This window comes from Oryctolagus cuniculus, chromosome 16 (assembly GCF_051225735.1).
Source record: "Oryctolagus cuniculus isolate XC-2025 breed Fujian yellow rabbit chromosome 16, ASM5122573v1, whole genome shotgun sequence".
In the NCBI taxonomy this organism is placed as follows: domain Eukaryota; kingdom Metazoa; phylum Chordata; class Mammalia; order Lagomorpha; family Leporidae; genus Oryctolagus; species Oryctolagus cuniculus.
Window position 1 is genome coordinate 55,689,300 of NC_142882.1, and position 25,528 is coordinate 55,714,827.

Here is a 25,528-nt window from a genome sequence, read left to right on the forward strand (position 1 = left end):
CACTCTGCAGACCTAGACAGGAATTGCTTCAATACTATCTTCTTCCCTCTTCCTCACCATAAAAACGACCCACCCCTGGCCATGATGTACAGATCAACATCCCAAGACTCCTAGGAGATTAGAAACCCACAAAGACCAACAAAGACAGGAAGCATGGACTTCTTTCCCACCGTTTCATTTCAATAAATATGTACTGAGAGAACACTGAAAAGCAAAATGTATGGCCACGCAGAATCACAGCCAAGACAGAGTGGCACAACTTAAACTAGACATACAATTACAGAATCATCTCTCAAAAAAAGGTTAAATGGAGAATACCCTAGGAGGATATGTGATTGATCCCACCTACCCACTTTAAATCATTACTGAGTGGGAGTGATTAAAGAGCCCTTCAGAAGGCAAGCACCATATCATAGCCATGTACTCACATATGAGGTACGTTCTAGTAACAGTCCTCTGTAGTTGGGGTCTGGGATCCACATGGAAATGTTTATTAAATGCCTAAATTGGGTCCAATTTAAAAAAGGTTACAAAAAATGAACATCTGCTTAAAGAATTTCAGTAGAAAGTATAGGAAAAAAAGATAATCAATTGGATAAATTTTACATCTTGTATTTACTTCTTTACATTTAAATTTTTCCATGGTTTTTTAAAATTGATTAAAACTGAGCAGGTGATGGGGCCGGCGCCATGACTCACTTGGTTAATCCTCTGCCTGCGGCACCGGCATCTCATATGGGTGCCGGGTTCTAGTCCCACTTGCTCCTCTTCCAGTTTAGCTCTCTGCTGTGGCCTGGGAGGGCAGTGGAGGATGGCCCAAGTGCTTGGGCCCCTGCACCCGCATGGAAGACAGGGAAGAAATGCCTGGCTCCTGGCTTCAGATCGGTGCGGCGCTGGCCGTGGCGGCCAGGTGGGGAGTGAACTAACAGAAGGAAGACTTTTCTCCTTTTCTCTCTGTCTCTCTCTCTCTCACTGTCTATAACTCTACCTGTCCAAAAAAAAAAAAAAAAAACCCTGAGCAGGTGAAGGTAAAATAATACAAATAAAATTAAACAGCAATTACTGAAAAGAATAGGGTTTTCTAAGGAAAAGTTTTTACTTTTCCTCAAGAAAGGTTTTCATGAGAAATTATACGTAGATGTTTGCTGCTCCTTTACAATTATGTATACTGCAGTACCATCACACAAAAAATTCAAGAACATTCAAAACTCAAACTTAAGTAAAAGCAAGTATATCACCTTCATTTCTACTGCCAATGGAACAAATTCACAGGGTTTAAGTTACTAAGGGAGGTGGAGGGAATAATTGATATAACTTAGATCTTAGATGCCAAAACTGGGTTTTGGCAGAATGGGAGAGGAAAGCCACATGACAATGCGTATGTAGGGGTGCACATCTGTAGTTTCTCAGAGTTGTAAGTGGGAAATAATAAAAGGTTAGGGCATGAAAACACAAACAACTCATTCCCGCAAGACCTTTGCTTCAAGCTCATTCCAAGTTGGAACCTTCATACCCACACAATATTAAAATCAGCGTCAACAATTCTTCAGGAGTTTATTTTGGTGTTCAACTGTATTGCAAAGATTCTTAATAAGAGGCATTCAGCTCAGGGGCTGACACTGAGGCTCGGCAGTTTAAGCCACCATTTGCGATGTCTGCACCCACAGTGGAGGGCCAGTTAGAGTCCTGGTTCCTCCACTTCCAATCCAGCTTCCTGCTAATGTGCCTGGGAAGTCAGCAAAGATGGCCCAAGTAATTGGGAGCTTGCCACCACTGTTGAGGCCACTTGAGGAGTGACCCAGCACATGGTCGGTCTCTCTTGTGTCGTTGTGATTCTCCTTCTCTAATGTTTTGGTTTTTTTTAAAGATTTATTTATTTGAAAGTCAGTTACACAGAGAGGCAGAAAGAGAGGTCTTCCATCTGATGGTTCACTCCCCAATTGGCTGCAATGGTTGGAGCTGCGCCGATCTGAAGCCAGGAGCCAGGAGCTTTGTCCAGGTCTCCCACGTGGGTACAGGGGTCCAAGGACTTGGGCCATCTTGTACTGCTTTCCCAGTACATAGCAGAGAGCTGGATCAGAAAAGGAGTAGCCGGGACTAGAACCAGTGCCCATGAGGGATGTCAGCACTTTAGGTCAGGGCGTTAACCCGCTGCACCACAGCGCTGGCCCCTCTAATGTTCTTTCAAACAGATAAAATATTTTTTTAAAAGAGAGAGAGGGAGGGAGGTGCTTGGTTCAGATATCAAAAGTGGAATTTTGAAGCAGGATACTTTTCTATTTTTAAAAAATCCTCATTTGCATAGAATTGATAATGTACACATATTCCTTGGTTCTCTTCCTTAAGTAACAAAAAAAGAATTGGTGTTATTTTAGGTTCCTTATTTTCCTTCACCCTCATTGCTCTAGTTTGCCCACATTGTCTCTCCTCCATGAAAACATGTTCACATTAACATGCTTCTGGAATAGCACAATTCACCCTTTTTAAAGACACAACCTCTATCTTCAAAAACCACATCATTTAAAACTGATGCAAAGATAAAGATCAAGAAGTACTCGGTTTTTCCTCATCTCATCATAGAACATGGTTCAAAAAGATAACATCACTGAAGTCAGCCCAAGCTAAACGTGACCTTGGTTCTGACATAATCAGATGACCCACAAAAGAAAGGTTCTTTCCATCCAACCAACAACAGGAAAAGAGTGAGTGAAACCACTCAAAATAAGATCTGGCTGAACTCCAGTTTTCATCACTGTCCATTAGACAATTTTCTGACCAGTAAAAACTATATTCCCTTGGAAATTTACCCCAGTAAGGGTCAGGAGCAGAATATCTTTTTTAATTTTTTTAACAGAAACTTATTATTCTTTTCTACCCACACTTCACTTTCTTACTATCCTTTCCTTCCATGTAAATCTACCTATTAAACATTTCTGGAAATAACTTGATATACAACAAGCTGGGAATCTCGAGAATAAGGAGAACAAATTGAAAAGTAACAGTCTCCATTTATGACTTCCAAAACAACCTGGGAACTGGTAAAAGGTTCTTTGGTACTGTGAGCTATAGTAACAAGAAAAATGGTTTGTTTTTTTTCTTTGAACATACTTATCTAAGGAAAAGGCAGGCTTCCTTTGTACTCCTCTATGCAAACTGCTGCCAATCCTGTTTGGAGCTAGAAATCTACAAGCCACGAAACCAGGAACATCAGGCTATTTAAACACTGGAAATGCTCATTCCTAAAATATGTGAAGTAGGAAGTAGGGTGAGGTTTGGTTTGTTTTCCAAATATGCACCAGCATCTCACACTTGATCTAAAATTTGGAGTAATATTAGCAAAGCAAAATGTCACAACATCAGGGTTTCTTATAACCCTTCAATTAAACTTATGTTTATGGGTTAGCCATGGTGAATACAGGATTTTTTTTTTAACACAATATGAATTAAGTACAGAAAAGTATCTTTCACTGCATTCTCTTTGGGATACAAATATTAAATTAAAACACACCCACAGGGCTGGTGCTGTGGTGTAGCAGGTAAAGCTGCTGCCTACAGTGCCAGCATCCCATATGAGCATCAGTTCGAATCCCGGCTGCTCCATTTCTGATCCAGCTCTCTGCTATGACCTGGGAAAGCAGCAGAAAATGGCCCAAGTCCTTGGTCCCTTCCACCTGCATGGGAGACTCAAAAGAGGCTCCTGGCTTCTGGCTTTGTATCGGGGCAGCTCTGGCCGTTGCGACCATCTAGGGAGTGAACCAGTGGATGGAAGACTGCTCTCTCTCTGTAACTCTGCCTTTTAAAAAAATAAATTTCTAAAAACACACACACATATCACACCACACCACTCCACTCAAATGTCCTGTGTTGAAAGCTGTTGGGACAATCTTCTTTTAATAATAGCGCTGCAGGATTGTATAAATATGTTGAGAGGAATTAATAGTACTGACAAGATGAAAATCATCAATTCCCAACATATAACCCTCCCAATAAAGCATAAAACAATAGTTGTAACGTCAAAGGAGAACTGAATGGTGTATTTTATTGTTAAACAAGAAGCTTAATAGGCTGTTGGTTTTAAGTCTTAATGCGAAATACTATTAAGGTGCTAAAAAATTGTATCACTGATAATCTTGCAAATTGAAATTCTCACCGATTTTCTGTAAAAGCCAATCTTCTATATTTAAAAAACTATAAAAGTATATTTATTTAATTAAGTAACTCTGGAAAATCTTTAAAGCACAAGTTAAAAGAGAAATCATGTGAAGCTGTCCTGTGTGCTCACATTATCACTAGATAGCTAAATAGGACACTCTGGTTCCTCTTCATATCCGAACTGCTAAAAGAACTACAAAGGAAATTATTTAACAAGGTTAAAACTTCTGGTTTTCACTTATTTTTCCACATTTTCTTGCCCCATGTGTTCCTCTAGCTGACTATATCAAAGCACTTAAAACCAAAAACATAACTGTTTTAAATTACCTATTGTACTGTTTTTAGTTCGCTGATCATTCTTTCCATATTTTGATGGGGGTATGTCATTGAATGATAATATCAATAGAGAATGAAAAAGTATCTCTGTTGATTTTGTTTTTAAATAAAACAACCCAAAGCCTTTTCTTTATTCTAGCAAGCCAAAGCAATTCTAAACTTGAAGGTACTACCACAATATCTGGAAATCCCTCTACCTTAAATCAGGTGTCTTCTTGCTAAATCAGGCTACCTTATATTATCTGTTTGTTGTCATACTATCCTTTTCTAAGTAAGCCTCAACTTCCTCCCTGAAAAGTGAGAAAATATATAATTTACATTTCATGGGGATGCTGTAAGGATTACATATGTTAAAATACACAAATTGCCCAATAGAACAGTCATGACACACAAAAGGTACTAATAAATATCAGTTGCCAGCTTATAGAAAATTCTGTATTATGAAACATTTTCTAAGGTGATTAAAGTAATATTTTGAATCTACTCATTGACCAGGTTGTGTACATTTTTATGCTTTCCACTCTTAGCTCTCAGATTTTTCAAGGAAGAGGGGCTGAGGAGGGAAGCAGCAAGCAAAAAGCCGCATCAGAAACAACACAGTTGTTGCTCTTTCTTTTAAATATCTTTCTAATAAAACCTGACTTTTAATCCTTCTTGTTACTTATTTTTCCCAGAAATATAAAAATTTTCTCTCATTCTTTGTATTTTAGAATCCATATCTAAAACTAAGCAGATCTACTCTGTCCAAACCACTGTTAAACATGGGTATATTTGCTGTTGAACAATTTTCACTATCAGACCTCAGGTCTCTTAAAGAGATTACTGACAACTATGCACTCCTTCACAATTATGAGTTACAAGACTTGAAGGTTTCAAGTTGGTCAGTGTTCTACACAAACACTTTCTCATCCTTTACTCTCATTCCTACCATGCTTCTTAAGCCAGAGAATCTGCTCCCAACTAAACTCTTCTCAAGGTAGTTTGCTTGTCAACAAACCCCAGTGCCTCCCAACACCCACCCTAAGGGACTCCCAGCCTTGTTTATGCGGGAATTGCAAACAATGCACTTCCCACTGCCACATAATTACATCAGCTGCAGCCAGGCCAGAGTGCTAGGCTTTTTCCCCTTCTTTCTTTCTTCTCCCTAGCAAACCCCCCACACCCCTTTTCATTTAAATTACTTTTTTTTTTTAATTTAAAAGCTTCTGGATGTTTTATTACCTTGGCAGCTTAAACTTTTTCTCTGGATTCACTAAAAAGGTAAGTTTAAACAATTTTTGTCAGGTTAATGTCTTTTTTTTTTTTTCAAACACACGTATGGGACAACCAGAATCTACAGTGTTAAGTCAGGATGATGATGTGGTATTCTATCACGGGAACGCATGCTGGGGACAATTTCACTGCTTTCTGTAACTTAAACATACAAAAAACAAAAATGTTACTTTCTATGGGGTTACACTGGTTGTGCTCCAAACATTTCTATCAGCAGTTACATCACATGTGATCCTAAAGGATGTAAGAGGGTTTAATGTTTGGTTTTGTTGTTTTCATTCTTTATGCTTATTCATACAGTATTATTCATGCAGATAAATATTAATATATATGTATTATTCATGCAGATATAGAAAGTCATTGTTTCCTTGCCTAAATATCTACAGAAAGTTACTAAAAATATTTAATTTAAAAAAATCTAATGTTGAACATACTATAAAGCCAATGTCAGCGTTTCACGGAAAGCCACACTGTCTCCTAGTCAGTTTAGTTGTTTTTTTTAATTTCAGATATCTGAAAACCAATTAAGCGTGATAACCTTTGTTAATAAAATTTATAAATAAACTCATCTCCCCAAAACCTGACTTTCAAGAAAATTTCACTGAACATTTTTATCTAAAGTCAAGTCAAATAAGTTATATATATTCCATCTAAAATCAAATGCATTAAATACATTCCAGGGATGTTCTTTAAAAATAAAATATGCAAAGCTTCCCTGACTTATAAAAGATACAAATAATTAAGAATCATTTTAAATTTTAAAACATTTCCACCTATGAGTCTCCTGAAGTATGAGTAAATGGTTTTAATGCTTAACACTGACTTTCTGCTTTCTTTCCCCTTCTTATCCTAGATACCCTCCCAAATGTCCCCACCAACACATACATAAAATAGAGCATTTAGGCGTATTTTAGTACATCCCCCCTCCTCCTCCACTTAGACAGTCTTGCCTTTTATATCTAGGTGGAGGTTCCCATGGCAACACTCACTTACACCAATACTATTTCCAACTGAAATGAGAGAAGCCAAAATTGCAATGCTTCATTACCAAAGAACACATACTCTAATACATAAGGATTTTTTTCCTAATGACTATTATTTTTAAAGAAAAAAGTATATTTCTGGAATCTCAAAAAAATAATTATTTAATATTATAGAAACAACTGGAAAATATTGTCATTATAGTCATTTATATATGCATATCATTACATGAGATTTGCATGTGTTTACTCTTATGACATAAAACATGCCTAGCCAAGAAGCTTGCTTCAATTATAATTATGAATAGGAAGTGTAATTTTTACTAATCCAGTTTACTGTATCAAATTTGATTTTTTCAAATGTTGGCTCCCTAGCTCACAAAAACCCTGGTGAGAAATTCTAACACAACAAGCCAAGAAACAATTCATGGACCGCAGGAGGCAATTCCAGAACACAGGCATAATCTATAAAGAGAAACCACTACAGCTTTTTGATGTTAAATAAGTAGAAATATTAGCATACAACAAAGCTAAGAAGGAGGCTGTTGTATCAAGTTTAAAAGTAAAATATTCAGGGTCAAATGTCATGAGTACCTTTGTCTAGACTACTTTCAAATGTGAAACCCTCCTAATTTTTAAAACAAAAAAGGCCTCTCTTGTGATACTGTTGGGTGTATATATGTAATTTTAGTACAATTCGTATCTATTCAAGTAATTCAAAATAGAAGGGAGAGAGTAGGTTCATTCTGTTTTTAAGTGAGAACAACAAGGAGGGAGGTCAAACCCTGACTTTGAAAACATTTTCAATCCTTAAACGTACTGTGCACATTAAGAAGCTTCAGAGAGGAGGCAAGAGTAAAAAATGAGTAGCACTGCATAAAGCTTTTTGATAAACGACCAAAGCTAAGCATTAAACATCTCTCTGCTTGGTGAATACATTTTTTAAACGAATAAAAATCAATAGAATGTACACTGAACCTTACTTATTCTGACAACCTATCAGCATCTGGATACTTACATTAAATAATTTAATTGTTTCTGCTAGAGTGTATTAACTTATATTTGTGGGCTCATAAAAACACAACATGAATATGTATTTTAATTCTTAAAATCTTTTATAAAATTTATAATGAGCTTTTTGTTTTGTTTTTGCTTTTACATTATCACTGGTTTAAAACGAGCTGATTCAAAAACACTATAAAGACTCCCTGAAAACCAGTACAGGAAACTCAAGAATTTACTTTCCCAAAAGCAGCTTTTAAGACATGAACGTGAACTGCCTAATGAATCTCATAGTCAGGCTTGTGAAAAGGACTGACTTACACCTTTCAAAGTCTTTCCTTCTTTTTAAAATTTCCCATACAGTGAAACCTGTGGACACTTTTTTTTTTTAACAAGGGAAGGCGTGGGTGAGTGTGGGAGGGGGCACAGCAGCAGTAGGGGGTTTCGAAATATTTGTCAAGATTTTTATAAGGCTGTAGCCCCTCTTTCAGTGTCTAGGTAAGAAAAGCAAAAAAGTCACTAACTGTTAAGTTTTAATTTTACTTATAAAAAAAGGAAAAGGCAATCTGTTGCAAATGTTCATTTTAATTTACCTTCATTTCACTATAAATAACCTAAAAACAAATATTTGCAGAGCTCAAAAATCTTTTCAATTCTCTGGAGACATTTACTCAACCTTGTCATTTGGGTGTATTTTTAATCCAACTTCAAAAGCAATGTCTAGAAAAAGTATTTTGTCCTCTCTCAACAATAAAAAAATGTATTTTAAAACTCTTTTATCACAAGCAGGTTTGGATGCAATGCCACCTGGTGGCACAGATAAACTCTTAACAGCTGAGCAATCATGCTGTTCGAAGTATCAACCACTCGTTCTGATTACTCTTCCTCCTTCTCAAAATATTCATCCCATAGTTTAACAATGAATAATTTTTATTTTAAAATTTAAAGATTTTTCTAACCAATTAATGGCACATATGCACATGGAAATTTCCTCAGCGCTTAAATGTCATGAAAGAAGCAAAACACTTTTTCATAAACCAAAACAACTGGACCAAAGCTTTAATTTTTAAAAGACGAAATACTTTAGAGGGAGGGGATAGGGACGGAGTAACTGGTTGCTTTGTAAAATTACACTGTATAATTAATTCCATGGTAAGAATGTTTTTATGGTGTGTTTTGGTGACCTTTTATTACCATCAAGTTCACAATGCTGGTGGGCTGCCTTTTAATCCCTCCGCAGACAAAGGCCCTAAATAAACACAGATCCCTTCCTGGGAAAAAGTCCACTCTGGTTAAATGGTAAGGAAATGAGTAAATCATTAGTAATCTTTAAAGCCAAAGCTATAAACTCAAGTTACCTTAAGTTGAAATGAAAGTGTCCTGCAAGAGTTTCAAAGTTCTGTCACAGATAGAAATCTCCAGCTCTTGACTCCAGACTAGGCGCCAGCTGATAAACAAACAATTTAAGTCAAGAGCTGGAGAATTCCCAGCTTTTTCATTTAATGGCTTTGGCCAAGAGTATTTATTGCCTCCAGTTTTATTCTCACTTAGCTCTAAGAGGAAATTTAAACTCATCATTATCTTAAAGCCCCATATGGGTAGCAGTCCACTCACCTGATACAACTCCTCTTTACAAGGAACTAGTTTGAGTCTCTACTAGAAGTGATGTAATAACATAAACTAATTCACTACAGTTTTAGGTTGACTTTTTAACAGGCTAAATAAATTTTGTTCAATATAGTTTATATTCCCACTTGGGGTAGTAACAATTCCAAAAAGTTGAATTTTACAGTTTTCAGTACAAACTACCAGCTAAAACGGAAAGGGACAAGGTAACTTCTCTCTCATGCACACCCCTACTCTCCTGCCTGTTCTCCATTCTCCCACTGGCCACTGGTGCGCTTTCATGCTTTGCCTGCTATCTCTTGAATATTATGTAAGGTAACTCTTCTGCACCAAATTAAGACTTTTCCTATTAACATCAAAATAGCGAGTACTGCTCAGTCTATTTCCTAACAGAGTGCAAGATTTAAGATGGAAATGCCTTATCATGGAAAGCTGTTGATTTTTATGTGCACCAATAAGAATATAAAAGTTTAGCCAAATTAAAGACCACAGATAATCATCAAATCTTTCTAGATGCTATTATTAAAAGTTCACTGTTAGGGATTACAGGCTTTAAAGTCAGAATTACATTGTTGCTCTTAGTCCTTTCTCAAAATCATTTAATTTTAGATAAAAATTTTTAGGTAACATTTTTTGGGTAGAAACAGATATGAAACAGTTACAGTAAACCAATGATGCCTTTTCCTCGAGCTGCTTATCTAATGAAAGAATGCTGCAACGAAAATTTTATAGCCTAAGGCAAAGGGTTAATAAAATGTCATTAGTGCACAGCAAAATTCTTTTCCTCTCATTTCTTAAATTTGCAGAAGTTTTATAAACCTATCTTGGCTAGAAAAGCCAATTAACTATTTCAGTGTCTGCCAAGACTATTTTTCTACTCTTTAAATATATGGACATAGTACATTAAGAATGTTGGCCACTAGAGAACAAGTATTACCCTCACACATAAGAAGAATTAGGGGAAATGAAATGCAATCAATGATAAAATTACTTATATGCCTGGTTTCATATTAAGTTTCATTTAAGAAAAACTTCCTGGGAACAATGTTCTCTTAGAGGCTGCAATAGGTAAACAAATATGATGACCCAAACTATGCCAAAAACTCAATAAATAAACAAGAGAGCAAGTACTGATCTTAAAATTCTTAATGCTTTCCTAAAAACAACCCGTATCTCTCACATCCCTGGACACAACTGCATGCAAAATCACTATCATCCTCCTCTTCAGGGCAGTCTGCAATTCTCCCCAGGATAAAACAGAGCAGGCTGCTACACTTGCCTCAGCCACGGAAGAATGACTGCTATAAAATCTGCACGTACATTTAAGATGTACGTTTTTTATTTTATTTGTAAGGCAGAGTGTGAGAGACACACACATCCTATACGCTGGTTCACATGATGAAGCCCCAAAGAAATACAAAAACAAAATAGAACTGTACAGCAAATACAAAGAGAGACAAAGTTAAACTTCACACAATTTTCATCTGCCATCGTCATCAAACTTTCTCTAAGGAAATCAGACATCTAGAAAACTTCAAATAAATCTGTTAATGGTTGGGATTTCACCAAGGTAACAAGGCCCCCATCAAATTCTCCATTCTGTCTCCTCCCACTCACCCCTGATGCTCTCCAGGGATCACAAGCAAAACAAAATTAAGACATATAATGCATAAAGTACACTAGAATTAATTTCATACTGCTTAGGAATCAATAGATGCTGAGGAAGAATAAAGCAGACATTAGTAACAGCCTCAGGCTTATTTGCTGAATCTGCTTCACCTTTATATAAACACTGTGAGGCAGTCCTGAACCATGTGACCAGACCTAGTGTGTCTGGTCTGTCTTACATCCTGAATGGCAATTAAAGGACATTAAAAATATCCTGGGATTACTTCAGGCAGGACCCCTACCTCATCCATACACTTTCCAGTATAATCATGTGACAAGAACCCAGTGTCCCTCCACCACAGGACACAGCCTAGCAAGAGCACCCTGGGAGCAGTTATTTGATTAGCAATTACAAAGCAACTCCAATTTCACCTTCAGACTTTCAGTTGAAGAACTGCAAATTGCAAGAGTAAATTTTTAGAAATAAACTAGGCTGTTGTTAGCAATAATAATTATAACCAACAAAGATATTAATAATGAAATAGCGAGGAGAGGGATCAACACTTGCCTTCTCTGACCCATCCTTCCACAATTTTCTTAGAAGACAAACTATTTAGAGCTGCCTCAGCTATGTTATCTCGCAGAGGTGAGTCAGCGTCTTTTTTCAATGCACTTAGAATGTATTAACATCTTACACAGGCACACTCCTCTGTGACAACTGCTTAAAGGAAGTCTTCAGTATGACAAAGAACGTAGAGATTCTTATGAACTCCTTTACTGCGAAGCTAATCACAGAAATCCTTTAAATTTATTTACTAAACATTTCTGAACTACTTGTGCAAACTTAAAACAATTTCAGGCAAAAAAATGTCCTCCTTAGATAAATAAAAAATACCTAATAGATACAGGGTGTTAAGTAAAATCATGGGGAAATAGAAAGGATTTCATATAATTAAGCCAACTCTGTGTATTGGCACTGATGAAACCTTAAGTCATCTCTAAGAAAATGGATTTGTCTGTTAAACAAAGTTAATGAATATTTTAAATATTTGAGTTACTAAAGCTTTAAATATTACCAAATCAAACCAACAAGGCTTATTTTATATTTTTCAAGATAGAGTAATTGAAGTCTCTCATACTAAAGTCAATGCCACAGAGTACTTTTTAATTCTGCAATAAATAATCAAAATTAACTTTAGAAATCATAATAGCAGTATAACTAACACTTTAACAGGAACTGTTAAACTGATAAAATTGAGGTTTTTTACCAACTTATTTTAAAACATTCTTTTAAACAGCTTTTTTCAGGTTTAACTGATGTACAAAAACCTGCAGATATTCAACACACACAACTTGATGAGTTTGGACATATTGCACACACTTGGGAAACTATCACTACAAAGTAAAAACCATTTCTATCACCTCCAAAAGTTTCCTTGTCCTCATGCCTGGTACTGTTATTGTTATTTTTACTGCTGTTCTGGGGGGTGGTGGTAAGAATACTTAACGTGGCTCTCCCCTCTCCACAACATTTTAAGTGCACAATACAGAACTATTAAGGTCAGGCACTATGTGCCACAGCAGATCTCTAGAACTTACTCATATTGCATAACAAAAACAAGTTATTACTGAGGTTAAAAATAAAATTTAAGAATAAACATCACACACAACACTACTGTGTAATCAAACAGCTTATGAGAGTATCAAAGAAAGACCTACTGTGATAGCCCTTCCTCCTCAACATACTATAAACCAAGGTAAATTCAATTATATGAAATTTGATAAAAGATTCTGCTTTTGGACAGAAATAGCAATGTTTCAGCCCAAAGCCAAGTAAAACTGCCAAGTTATAAACCTCTCCAAGAAAACCTTTTAATGGAAATGCCAACAGACCCTTAACTATAATAGTGTTAGGTGCCAAAAGAGAAATAATTTTTGTTTTTGTGGTCTCTTTACCATAAATTAGATACAGATCTAGTGGAAAAACAGTAGGTATCCAGTTCAGTGAACAGTAAAGGCCAAAACTGCACACTTAATTTTAAAACAATAATGGAGCCTATGTGGAACTTTCACCAAGATTTAGCAAGCCAGTCTGGCACTCTAAAAGAAATTCCTGAATAGGCTGTGTGCTTACTATTCCATATTCTAAGAATACTTCAAGGGGCCAGCGCCGCAGCTCACTTAGCTAATCCTCCGCCTGTGGCACCAGCACCCCGGGTTCTAGTCCCAGTTGGGGCGCCGGATTCTGTCCCGGTTGCTCCTCTTCCAGTCCAGCTCTCTGCTGTAGCCCGGGAGGGCAGTGGAGGATGGCCCAGGTGCTTGGGTCGTGCACCCGCATGGGAGACCAGGAGGAGGCACCTGGCTCCTGGCTTCAGATCAGCACAGCACACCGGCCGTGACAGCCATTTGGGGGGTGGGCCAACGGAGGGAAGACCTTTCTCTCTGCCTCTCTAACTCTGCCTGTCAAAAAAAAAAGAATACTTCAAGGGGTCAGCGCTATGGTGTAGTAGGCTAAGCCTCTGCCTGCAGCGCCAGCATCCCTTATGGGCACTAGTTTGTGTCCCAGCTGCTCTTCTTCTGATCCATCTCTCCGCTGTTGGCCTGAGAAAACAATAGAACATGGCCTAAGTCTTCGGGCTCCTGTACCCATGTGAGAGACCCGGAAGAAGCTCCTGGCTCCTGGCCTCAGATCTGCTCACCTCCAGCCGTTATGGCCATTTGGGGAGTGAACCAGTGGATGGAAGACCTTTCTCTCTGTCCCTCCCTCTGTCTGTCTGTAACTCTACCTCTCAAATAAGTAAATAAATCTTAAAAAAAATACTTCAAATCACTAAAACTGGACCCAGCCAAGGAGAGTCTAAAATCTGGCTTCCTGGTAGGGAACTGTTACACAAGCACATACACAAGAGTCTAATGACGTAATCTGGACATTAACTCCTACCTGGAACAATGCAGTTAGGAACTCAGGGAGGCCTGTCAGCTACCAGGCCCTGACTCGCAGTCACTTCAACTCCAGGGCTCTGTGCAAACCTACAGACATATTACACAATCTGGAGTCCGCTCTTCAATTATGCAAGCCCAGTCAAATACTGTAATAATGCCCCTGGAGCTCACTGAAGAGCATTAGGTCATTAGCCACAAAGAACAGTTTTTTTTTTTTTAACTTTTATTTAGTAAATATAAATTTCCAAAGTACAGTTAATGGATTACAATAGCTTCCCCCCCCATAACTTCCCTCCCACTCGCACCCCTCCCATCTCCCGCTCCCTCTTCCATTCCATTCACATCAAGATTCATTTTCAATTATCTTTATATACAGAAGATCGATTTAGTATATATTAAGTAAAGATTTCACCAGTTTGCACCCACACAGAACATAAAGTGTAAAATACTGTTTCAGTACTAGTTATAGCATTACTTCACATTGGATAACACATTAAGGACAGAGATCCCACATGAGGAGTAAGTACACAGTGACTCCTGTGGTTGACTTAACAATTTGACACTCTTGTTTATGGCGTCAGTAATCTCCCTAGGCTCCAGTCATGAGTTGCCAAGGCTATGGAAGCCTTTTGAGTTCGCCGACTTCGATCTTATTCAGACAAGGTCATAGTCAAAATGGAAGTGCTCTCCTCCCTTCAGAGAAAGGTACCTCCTTCTTTGATGGCCCCATTCACAAAGAACAGTTTTTAATTTGCTTTTATGTCTAGGATTCATTACAGAAGAGAACTGATCAAACTGGAACCAACTCTGTAATAGCACATCCACTCCACACAAAAACGTTAAGTGTGTGTGTATGTGTGTGTGTGTGTGATACATATATAGAACACAGTGTGATTAAACAACATTGGACATTAAGTAAGGGCCACAAATTTTATAAACTCGTGACCTGCACATGATAAATAGGTTAGGACATCATACTATGAGACCAGCGTCATGGGTTAGTTAATATAAAGCTGAATTTACGTTCATGACCACAAACTGACAAATGCATGGTATCAGACAAATGGGACTGAGTGTAGGTTATTCAATTTAACAAACTCTAAGTGTTGGTGTTAGTAACACAAACAGAAATGTTCCCTGTGTATCACCTGAGCAATCAGCCACTGCTTCAAAGCCACTTCCCCCAAAAAGGGTGTCCCATCCACTCTTCTCAGAAGTTTCTATTGCCTTAACTGTCACTCTGCTTTTTTCTTTTTATGTCACAGCACTTATCACTGAAATTATTTTTGTTTTATTTGTTTACTCGCTATGAGTACTATTTCTTAAAAGTTCCAAGAGGCAAAAGCCTAAACCCTAGTGCCTAGAATACATGTGGCGCACAGGAAATAGTGTTTTTTGTTTTTATTTATTCAAAAGGCAGAGTGACAGCAGGAGAGAGAAACACACACACAGAAAGAGACAGAGGAAGAGACAAAGCGGGCCGGTGCTGTAGCGTAGCAGATTAGACCTCTACCTGCAGCACCAGCATCCCATATGGGTACCAGTTCATGTCCTGGCTGCTCTTCTTCCAATCCAGCTCTCTGCTCAGTGACAGCTGTGAGTGGCAGGGACCCAAATACTTGGGCCATCTTTCATTGCTTTCCCTGGTGCATCAACAAGAAGCTGGATGGAAAGCAGCACAGTCGGGACTGGAACCAGCACTCTGGTTCCAGTCACAAGCAGTGATCCACCACAATGAAGGACCCCAGACCTTCATTTTTAATATTAATCTTTCTTTATAAAAGTTCTAAGCTTTCTGTATCACCCCAAGGGATCTCTTACTTTCTTCCTTAACACAAGCACAACACACACAAAAAAATGAAACTGAAAGTGTAAGAATGTTGTATAAACTAACCAATTCTCTTTCCTCTTTGTTTAAAGAATATTTACCAAAGAACTGTCAGAGTGCCTAATTCCATGTTCCATTGGCTCCCACAGGATGTTACTGCGAATCATCAATAAGGTTCCACTGGATCTTCAACATAAATTTTCTATTTCCAGACCTAAAAATCCTCTGCTACCCCAGAATCAGATGTATAAATCAAAACTGGTGAGACTCTCTATTGCTATAAAGCCAATGAATAGCAGCTCGGACAGGACAAGGACAGTGTTCTCCAGAGCCTGGAATGCTGCTGGAGATGAAACCGCTGATGAGGGGTTCCCCTTCTGGTTGTTCCGTACTGGAAACACTGCCGTATCACACTGCTGTGCGTTTCATAACTTTCTGCAAATGATTTTACTTATTTGTTTTCCTAAATTCTTAACTTCTACTGTAAAGACTTCCCCTTTAAGTTGTTTCTGATCATTGCTCTAGGAACACATGTTATGGTGCAACAGGTCAAGTTACTGTTTGGGAACACGTGCATTCCACATCAGAGTCTAGTTTGAGTTCCAGCTTCCTGTTCATGCATCCTGGGAGGCAGCAGATGATGGTTCAAGTACATGGGCCCCTGCTACCCATGTGCAAGACCCTGGCTGCTGGCTCTGCCTGGCACAACCCTGGGTATCTGGGGAGTAAACCAGTGGATGGAAGATCTCCAGCCCTCTATCCTTTCCCCAACTTCCTCCCTGCCCCTTTCAAGTAAATGAAAATAAACAAACTTTAAAATATATATACATATATTACTTGAGTTCTTACCCCATCCCTATCACTTCATCCATAATCATACTCCCCAGTGACACATAATGCTACAACACAGCATGATATTTCAAAGCTCAGTAAATGCTTATTACCCAGCCAGTACTGGATACTATAGAGGCACCCACATGGGAGGCCAGGATGGAGTTCCAGACTCCTGGCTTCAGCCTGGCCTAGTCCTGGATACTGAGGCCATCAGGTGAGTGAATCAGTGGACAGAAGATCCATCTCTCTCTCCCTCCCTCCTCATCAGTCACTCTACCTTTCAAATAAATAAATAAATCTCAAAAATCTAACTGGGTATCACATCAGCTATTCACTATTTTAACCAAATAATCATAATGATTTTATCATTTAAAATGATATACTTTCATTTAGCAATCTTTATTTCCTCTTAGAATAATTTAGAACTGTTTAGAAAATAGTATTTACCAATGCAGTGGAATATGGAAACAAGAAACAAAGAACATCACACCAGTCTTCAGTTCTAACCAACAGTAGGATCTTGAAGTAGTCACTGAATGTCTCTGGGTGACACACCCTTGGTAAAATGGAAAGATCTTTGATCTCCCATCTATCTCACATGGTTGCTTTTCTACTTGAACTCAATCCAAGTTTTTAAACATTTACAGAAGACCAATTATATTCCAACCATTATGCTGCAAAGAGGAGACAAAACAGACACAACTTACTCCAAATGTACATCACAACAGAAAGGATAATAATGTGTGAAATATTTATATAGAAGAATACTATAGTGCAGTTAAAATGAATGAACCACATGGAACAACAGTGTAATCACAATACATTTCATGTTGTGAACATGGATATCCAGCCAAGAGGGTCTGCCAAACTATAAATGCTGACACAGGGTACAAAGGTGCCTTGTGCTCACCTGAGTGGCTATTTCAGTACAAAGAAGTAATTTTTTGCGGCCGGCGCTGTGGCACAGTGGGTTAATGCCCTGACCTGAAGCGCCGGCATCACATATGGGCACCAGTTCAAGACCTGGCTGCTCCACTTCCAATCCAGCTCTCTGCTAAGGCCTGGGAAAGCAGCAGAAGATGGCCCAATTCCTTAGGTCCCTGCAACTGTATGGGAGACCTGGAAGAAGCTCCTGGTTCCTGGCTTCAGATCAGCGCAGTTCCGGCCATTGCAGCCAATTGGACAGTGAACTATCAGATAGAAGACCTCTCTCTCTTCCTCTGCTTCTCCTCTCTGAGGAGAGGCAGATAACTCTGACTTTCAAATAAATAAATAAATAAATCAGCATGCAGTGAGTCTATCATTGTCACGAATGAAATTCAGGAACAGAATATGCAGTGAGAAAGCAAGTTCCAGAATATATTCATTTTTCAGCCATAAAAAAAGAATGAAATCCTGTCATTCGCAGCAAAATGGATGGAACTTTATGATATCATGCTAAGTGAAATAAGTAACACACAGAAAGACAATATTGCATGTTCTCCCTCATAATAGAAGCTAAAACAAATACAAAAATATAAACACAGGATGTAGATTACTAAATGCTGAGAGGGGTAGGAGGGACACGGGGAGTTTGGGTTAAAAACAAAACAGGAAGTTTGGTGGGGTTGATAAATTGAAAAATAGGGGCCGGCACGGTGGTGTAGCAGGTAAAGCCACCGCCTGCGGTGCCAGCATCCCATATGGCGTCGGTTCAGGTCCCGGCCGCTCTACTTCCAATCCAGCTCTCTGCTATGGCCCAGGACCTTGGGCCCCTGCACGCATATGGGAGACCCAGAGGAAGCTCCTGGCCAGTTAGAGTGAACCAATGGATGGAAGTCCTCTCTCTCTCTGCCTCTCCTCTCTCTGTGTGTAACTCCTTTTTTTTAATAAATGTGAATTTACAAAGTGCAACTTTTGTATTGTTGTGGCTTCCCCTCCAACCTCCCTCCCTCCCGCAGCCCTCCCCTCTTCCTCTTCCACTCCCTCTCCCATCCCACCCTTCATCAAGTTTCATTTTCAATCACCTTCATATACAGAAGATCAACTTAGTATATACTAAGCAAGGATTTCAACAGGATGCACTCACACAACTGCACAAGGTATAGGGTATTGTTCGACTAGTAGTGTTATTTTTAAGTTTCATAGTAGAACACATTAAGGACAGAGATCCTACGTGGGGAGCATGTACCCAGTGACTCCTGTTGTTGATTTAACAACTGGCACTCTTATTCATGACGTCAGCAATCACCCGAGGCTCTTGCCATGAGCTGTCTAGGCTATGGAAGCCCCTTGAGTTCACCAACTCTGAACTTGTTTAGTCAAGGCCATATCACCGTAGAGGTTCCTTCCTCCCTTCGGAGAAAGGCGCCTCCCTCCTTGATGGCCTGTTCCTTCTGCTGGGGTCTTGTTCACCAGGATCTTTCATTTAGGTTGTTTTTGCCACCGTGTCATGGCTTTCCATGCCTGTGGTAACTCTGACTTTCAAATAAATACATAAATCTTTTAAAAAAATAAATTGACAAATATACTAATATAAGATGTTAATAAGAGGGGAAGCTTGGTTTGCGGTATAACTAAAGCTCAGCAGGACAGGAAAGCCAGAGAGGTGACAGGGAAGCCACAGGCTACAACAGATTCACAAACTCAGCCAAGCAGAGTGATTACTAGGCCTAGCTCACAAAGAAGATATGTTTTAAACAATACTCATGTGTATGGGCAAAAAACTCAAGGAATACACTTGTGACCAACTGTGTAACAGGTTATTTTAGTTTCTGTCCTGTGGAAAGTATAAAACATTGCAACAAAGGGTTTAAATGTAATTTTTTTTCTTTTTTTGCACCTATGCCACTGATTCCTAAGTGTAATGGTCTGATAATGAAGGGGATGTTCCAAATCACGAAAAATGAACTACTATTTAGAGATTTTAAAAATGTGTCTTGAGGGCGGCATTGTGGCACAGTGGGTTAAAGACCTGGCCTGCAGCGCCAGCATCCCACATGGGCGCCAGTTCAAGTTCCGACTGCTCCACTTCCAATCCAGCTCTCTGCAATAGCCTGGGAAAGCAGCAGAAGATGGCCCAAGGCCTTGGGCCCCTGCACCCACATAGCAGACCCAGAAGAAGCTCGCGGCTCCTGGCTTTATATCAGCTCAGCTCTGGCTGTTGTGGTCATTTGGAGAATGAACCAGCAGATGGAAGATCGATCTCTCTCTCTCTCTCTAACTCTTTCAAATAAATAAAATAAATCTTAAAAAAAAAAAAAGTGTGTTAAGGGTCCAGCACTGTGGCATGGAAGGTTAAGCCTCCACCTGCAGCATCGGCATCCCATATGGGCGCTGATTCAAGTCCCAGCTGTTCCATTTCTGATCTAGCTCCTTCCTAATGTGCCTGGGAAAGCAGCAGCAGATGACCAAGTACTTGGGCCCCTGCACCCATGTGGGCAACCTGGAAGAAGCTCTTCCTGGTCATTGCAGTCATTTGGGAAGTGAACCACCAGATGGAAGGTCAATCTCTCCCTCTCTCTCTCTCTCTTGCTCTCGCTCTGGCTCTCCTTCCTGTAACTCTTTCAAATAAATAAATAAATATCTGAAAATGTGTGCTAAACTATTTTTTAAAAGCATGAGAATAAGACACAAAACTTGAAAAAGGTTAATAGAAAAGAAAACAGGACTGGGAGAAACACAAGTAAGAAATAAGAGGGGTCTTCAAAAAGGTATGGAAAACACATATCATGAAAAAATCACACATGGATTTCAAAAATTTTTGCAGGGCTGGGGCTGTGGTGTAGCAGCTAAAGCTGCCACATGTGGTCCAACATCCCTTATGGGCATCGGTGCTACTCCCAGCCACTCCAGTTCTGATTCAGCTCCCTGCTAATGCGCCTGAGAAAGCAGCAGAAGATGGTATAAACATTTGCGCCCTTGTACCGGCATGGGAGACCTAGAAGAAGCTCCTGGTTCCTAGCTTTGGATAGGCTCAGTTCTGGCCATTGCAGCCACTTGGGGAGTAAACCAGATGGAAGATTTCCCTGTTCCTCTCTCTCTTTTTTCTATGAAACTGTGACATTAAGTAGCCTTTAAAGAATTTGCATCAAAATAAACTTGTACTAATTTGTTATAATGGGTCTACACGGAATCTAGTTTAGGCACGAAGGATATAAGACATCCATTTAAAAAGAGTCCCTGGACCGGCACTGTGGCATAGTGGGTTAACATCCTGGCCTGAAGCACCCTCATCCCATATGGGCACTGGTTTGAGACCCAGCTACTCCACTTCTGATCCAGCTCTCTGCTATGGCCTGGGAAGCCAGTTGAAGATGGCCCAAGTGTTTGGGGCCCTGCACCCACGTGGAAGACCTGAAAGAAGCTCCTGTGTTCCGGCTTTGGATCAGCTTTGTCCATTGCAGCCATCTGGGGAGTGAACCAGTAGACAGAAGACCTCTCTGTCTCTCCCTCTCTCTGTCTCTCTCCCTCTCTCTGTAACTGTTTCAAATAAAAAAAAAAAAAAAAACTTTTAAAAATTCATCGTTTGGACCCTAAGTGAGGACTAACAATCAAAGCAGAAAGAAGACTACACATCCACGACATCTCAATATGTTCAGCTTATACAATCTGACTGAAAAATTTTAGTGAGGCAAAATTTCTGCTCAAGGGTGCCCAAACCACAGTGCCCAGATCAGCTACTGGGGAAGCAGAGCTTTCATTGGACATTTTAAACATGTGAGATCAAGATCTTGAAGCACCTCTCTGAAGAGCTGTAACAAGAGATGAAACACAGCTTCAGCAGCACGATACTGAAGACAGCACAATCAAAGCAACAGAGACCACCACGTACAAGTGGTCCAGCCAAAGCAAAAGCAGACCAGTCAAGAGCCAAAGTTATGGCAAAAGTTTTTTAGGATGTTCAAGGCATACTGCTGGTTGACTCTCCAAAGAATAGTAACATCTGTTTACAAAGAGAGAGTTTTAAGAAAGTCAGCCAAAGCTTTCACAGAAAAGTCTCCAAGAAAGCTTCACCCAGAGAGGCTGCCTCCACCATAATATTCCTTCTCACTCCTCTCATTCAAGAGGTGATTTTGCTACAGCTTTGATGAGAAGCCATTAGGCGTCTACCATACAATCTGGATTTGGCTCCTTAAGATATCTTTGTTTCCTAATCTTAAAAATTCATTAAGGGGCAGGGTAAGCCTCCGCCTGTGGTGCTGGCATCCCATATAGGTGCTGGTTCGAGTCCTGGCTGCTCCACTTCCAATCCAGCACCCTAGTGATGGCCTGGGAAAGCAGTGGAAGACAGCTCAAGTCCTTGGGCCCATGCACCCACATGGGAGACCTGGAAGAACCACCTAGTTCCTGGTTTTGGATCAGCTCAGTTCCAGCTGTTGCAGCCATCTGGGGAGTGAACCAGTGGATGGAAGACCTTTCTCCCTGTCTTTCCCTCTTTCTGTAACTCTCTCAAATAAATTACATAAATCTTAAAAAAATCATTAAAGGGCACCCAACTCTCTTCAGCTTAACAATGTAACAAAGACAACACTGACAGATTCCTAGAACATTCAATGCTTTAGAGATGGACTAAATGGCTGGCATCATCACCTACAAGAGTCTTCAACTTAAAAAAAAAAAAAAAAAAAGAGTTAATTTATTTGCAAGGCAGAGAGAAAGCTCCCATCAATTGGTTTACTTCCAAAATGCCTGCCATAGCTGGGACTGGACTAGGCCAAAACCAGGAGCTGTAACTCAACCCAGACTTCCAGATGAGTGGCAGGACCCCAATTACTTGAGCCATCACTGCTTCCACTTAGTTTCTGCGTTAGTAGGGAGCTGGAGTCAGGAGTCAGGAATCAGGACCAGGTATCAAACCCAGATACCCAAATATGGGATGAGGGCATCTAAACCGTAAGCCAACTGCCCATCCTGATTCTCTTGAAATTGATGGAGCTAATGTTGAGAAATAAAGTGTATACTTTTTGTCTTTTAATCTCAGTTTTCATGAACATTTTGAAGTCTCCCAGTATTAAGGTTCCTTTTTCTTTTTTTTTGGACAGGCAGAGTTAGAAAGTGAGAAAGGTCTTCCCTCCGTTGGCCCACCCCTCCAAATGGCCACTACGGCCTGCGCGCTGCACCGATCCGAAACCAGGAGCCAGGTGCTTCCTCCTGGTCTCCCATGCGGGTGCAGGGCTCAAGCACTTGGGCCATCCTCCACTGCCTTCCCGGGCCACAGCACAGAGCTGGACTGGAAGAGGAGCAACCAGGACAGAATCTGGCGTCCCAACCGGGACTAGAACCCAGGGTGCCTGGCGCCGAAGGCGGAGGATTAGCCTAGTGAGCTGCAGCGCCAGCTCCTCTATTTCTTATATCTGAGAAAGTGGAACTGTTTTCAACTCGTTATATTAAAAATATATAAATAAGTTGTTATTATATACTGATTAAACTCATAATGAGCAGAAATCAAAATCAATAAATTTTCACAAACCATCTCTATACAAAGCTGTTAACCTACAATATGGTACAGATTCACATGTGTTCACAGTTAAAATATTAGCACTTTGGCACCTTGAAACTACAAATCAGCGTTTAAGAACAGCTTGAGAACAACAAAATTTCAATGTTTTCTCACAAATAAGATATATTTTTAAAGATAAAGTAGCATCTGAAAATTAAATTGGTATTCTCCACTATCAAACGGCAATTCCAAGTTATATTCTTTTTTAAAAAACTTTTATTTAATAAATATAAATTTCAAAAGTACAACTTTTGCATTAGTGTGGCTTTTCCCCCCATAACCTCCCTCCCACCTGCAACCATCCCATCTCCCACTCTCTCTCCCATCCCACTCTTCATCGAGATTCATTTTCAACTATCTTTATATACAGAGGATCACTTGGTATATACTAAGTAAAGATTTCAACAGTTTGCACACACACAGATACACAAAGTATAAAGTACTGTTTGAGTAGTAGTTTTACCGGTAATTCATATAGTACAATACATTAAGAACAGAGATGCTACATGGGGAGCAAGTGTACAGTGACTCCTGGTGTTGATGTAACAACTGACACTCTTATTTATGACGTCAGTAATCACCTGAAGCTCTTGTCATGAGCTGCCAAGGCTATGGAAACCTCTTGAGTTCACAAACTCCAACCTTATTTAGGCAAGGCCATAATCAAAGTCGAAGTTCTCTCCTCCCTTCATAGAAAGTTACCTCCTTCTATGATGGCCTGTTCTTTCCGCTGGGATCTCACTCACAGATCTTTCATTTAGTTTTTTTGTTTGTTTGTTTGTTTGTTTGTTTTACCACAGTGTCTTGGCTTTCCATGCCTGAGAAACTCTCATGGGCTTTTTAGCCATATCCAAATGCCTTAAGGGCCGATTCTGAGGCCAGAGTGCTGTTTAGGGCACCTGCCATTCCATGAGTCTGCTGTGTATCCCGTTTCCCACGTTGAATCGTTCTCTCCTTCTTAATTCTATCAGTTATTATTAGCAGACAGTAGTCTTGTTTATGTGATCTCTTTGACACTTAATCCTATTGTTATGATCAATTATGAACTGAAACTAATCACTTTGACGAGTAAGATGGCATTGGTACATGCCACCTTGATGGGATTGATTTGGAATCCCCTGGCACGTTTCTAGCTCTACCATTAGGGGTAAGTCTGAGTGAGCATGTGCCAAACTGTACATCTCCTCCCTCTTATTCCCACTCTTATATTTAACAGGGATCACTTTTCAGTTAAATTTAAACACCTAAGAATAATTGTGTGTTAATTAAAGAGTTCAACCAGTGGTATTAAGTAGAACAAAAAAAATATTAAAAGGAATAAAATAGTAAGTTGTTCCTCGACAGTCAGGACAAGGGCTGATCAAGTCATTGTTTCTCATAGTGTCTGTTTCACTTCTACAGATTTCCTTTTAGGTGCTCAGTTAGTTGTCACAGATCAGGAAGAACATATGATATTTGTCCTTTTGGGACTGGCTTATTTCACTCAGCATGATGTTTTCCAGATTCCTCCATTTTGTTGCCAATGACCAGATTTCATTTTTTACTGCTGTATAGTATTCTATAGAGTACATATCCCATAATTTCTTTATCCAGTCTTCTGTTGATGGGCATTTAGGTTGATTCCATGTCTTAGCTATTGTGAATTGAGCTGCAATAAACACTGAGGTGTAGACAGCTCTTTTATTTGCCAATTAAATGAAGAGGGGTGAGCATTTGGCTTAGCCATTAAGATAACAGCTAAGATGCCTGCATCCCACATTGGAGTGCCTGGGTTCAATCCTGGCTCCATTCTTGACTTCAGCTTCCTGTTCATGTAGACCCTTGGAGGAAGCAGTGACAGCCCCAAGTGACTGGATTCCTGCTACCCATGTGGGAGACTGGGTTGAATTTACAGCTCCTGGCTTTGGCCACAAGTGGGCCACTGCAAGCATTCAGGGAGTAAACCAGTAAGAATTCTGTGTTACATGCATGTATGTGCACACATGTGTATCTGTCCCTCAAATAAATTAATTTTTTTAAAAATCAAGCAACAGCAAGATCATACTACCATATCAATTTTCAAATTCAACTATAGAATCACTCAAAAAAAGAACTTCAGTTAATTAATTCTACCATACCACCACCAAGCTTAAAACTGCTTATCAGTATTCTGTGATCAAAATGCCTCGATCACACTGTAAATCTTTACACCTCAGTCATATTTGGCCAATTCAACATAACAATTAGAAGAGTCAACAGTTATTACTCCTCCACCTATATTCAAAAATAGTTTGAAGCATAAGGTATCTTCACAATAAGATCACTAAGCCTTTTGTGAAAAAACATAAACAGATTTTCATTATATTTTTAAATTCCAAAGCCCATACATATAATTGAAATAATATTCCTATTTACTGCTACATTGCCACAAATACACACACACACACACACACACACGCATGCACACACACAGTAATTTTTGATTCT

At 39.4% G+C, this 25,528-nt stretch overlaps 1 protein-coding gene and 1 long non-coding RNA gene across 6 annotated transcripts in view; one reads left to right on the forward strand and one right to left on the reverse strand.

Moving 5' to 3' along the window:
- The window catches only part of HIBADH (3-hydroxyisobutyrate dehydrogenase), a 250,045-nt gene that overhangs the window by 196,153 nt on the left and 28,364 nt on the right, over positions 1-25,528 (reverse strand). Inside the window, exon 5 of one of the 5 annotated variants that reach the window (XM_089316032.1) lies at positions 22,584-24,983. The exons of the other annotated variants lie outside the window; for them this stretch is intronic. Within the exon in view, the coding sequence (XP_089172158.1) occupies positions 24,781-24,983 (203 nt within the window). The 3' untranslated portion in view covers positions 22,584-24,780. Of the gene's footprint in view, positions 1-22,583; positions 24,984-25,528 lie in introns of those variants that run through there. 5 annotated transcript variants of the gene reach the window in all.
- LOC149121761 (uncharacterized) lies at positions 2,562-19,823 on the forward strand. Its single transcript, XR_016222976.1, has 2 exons — positions 2,562-5,748; positions 15,897-19,823. It is a non-coding gene; the product is annotated as an uncharacterized LOC149121761 (long non-coding RNA).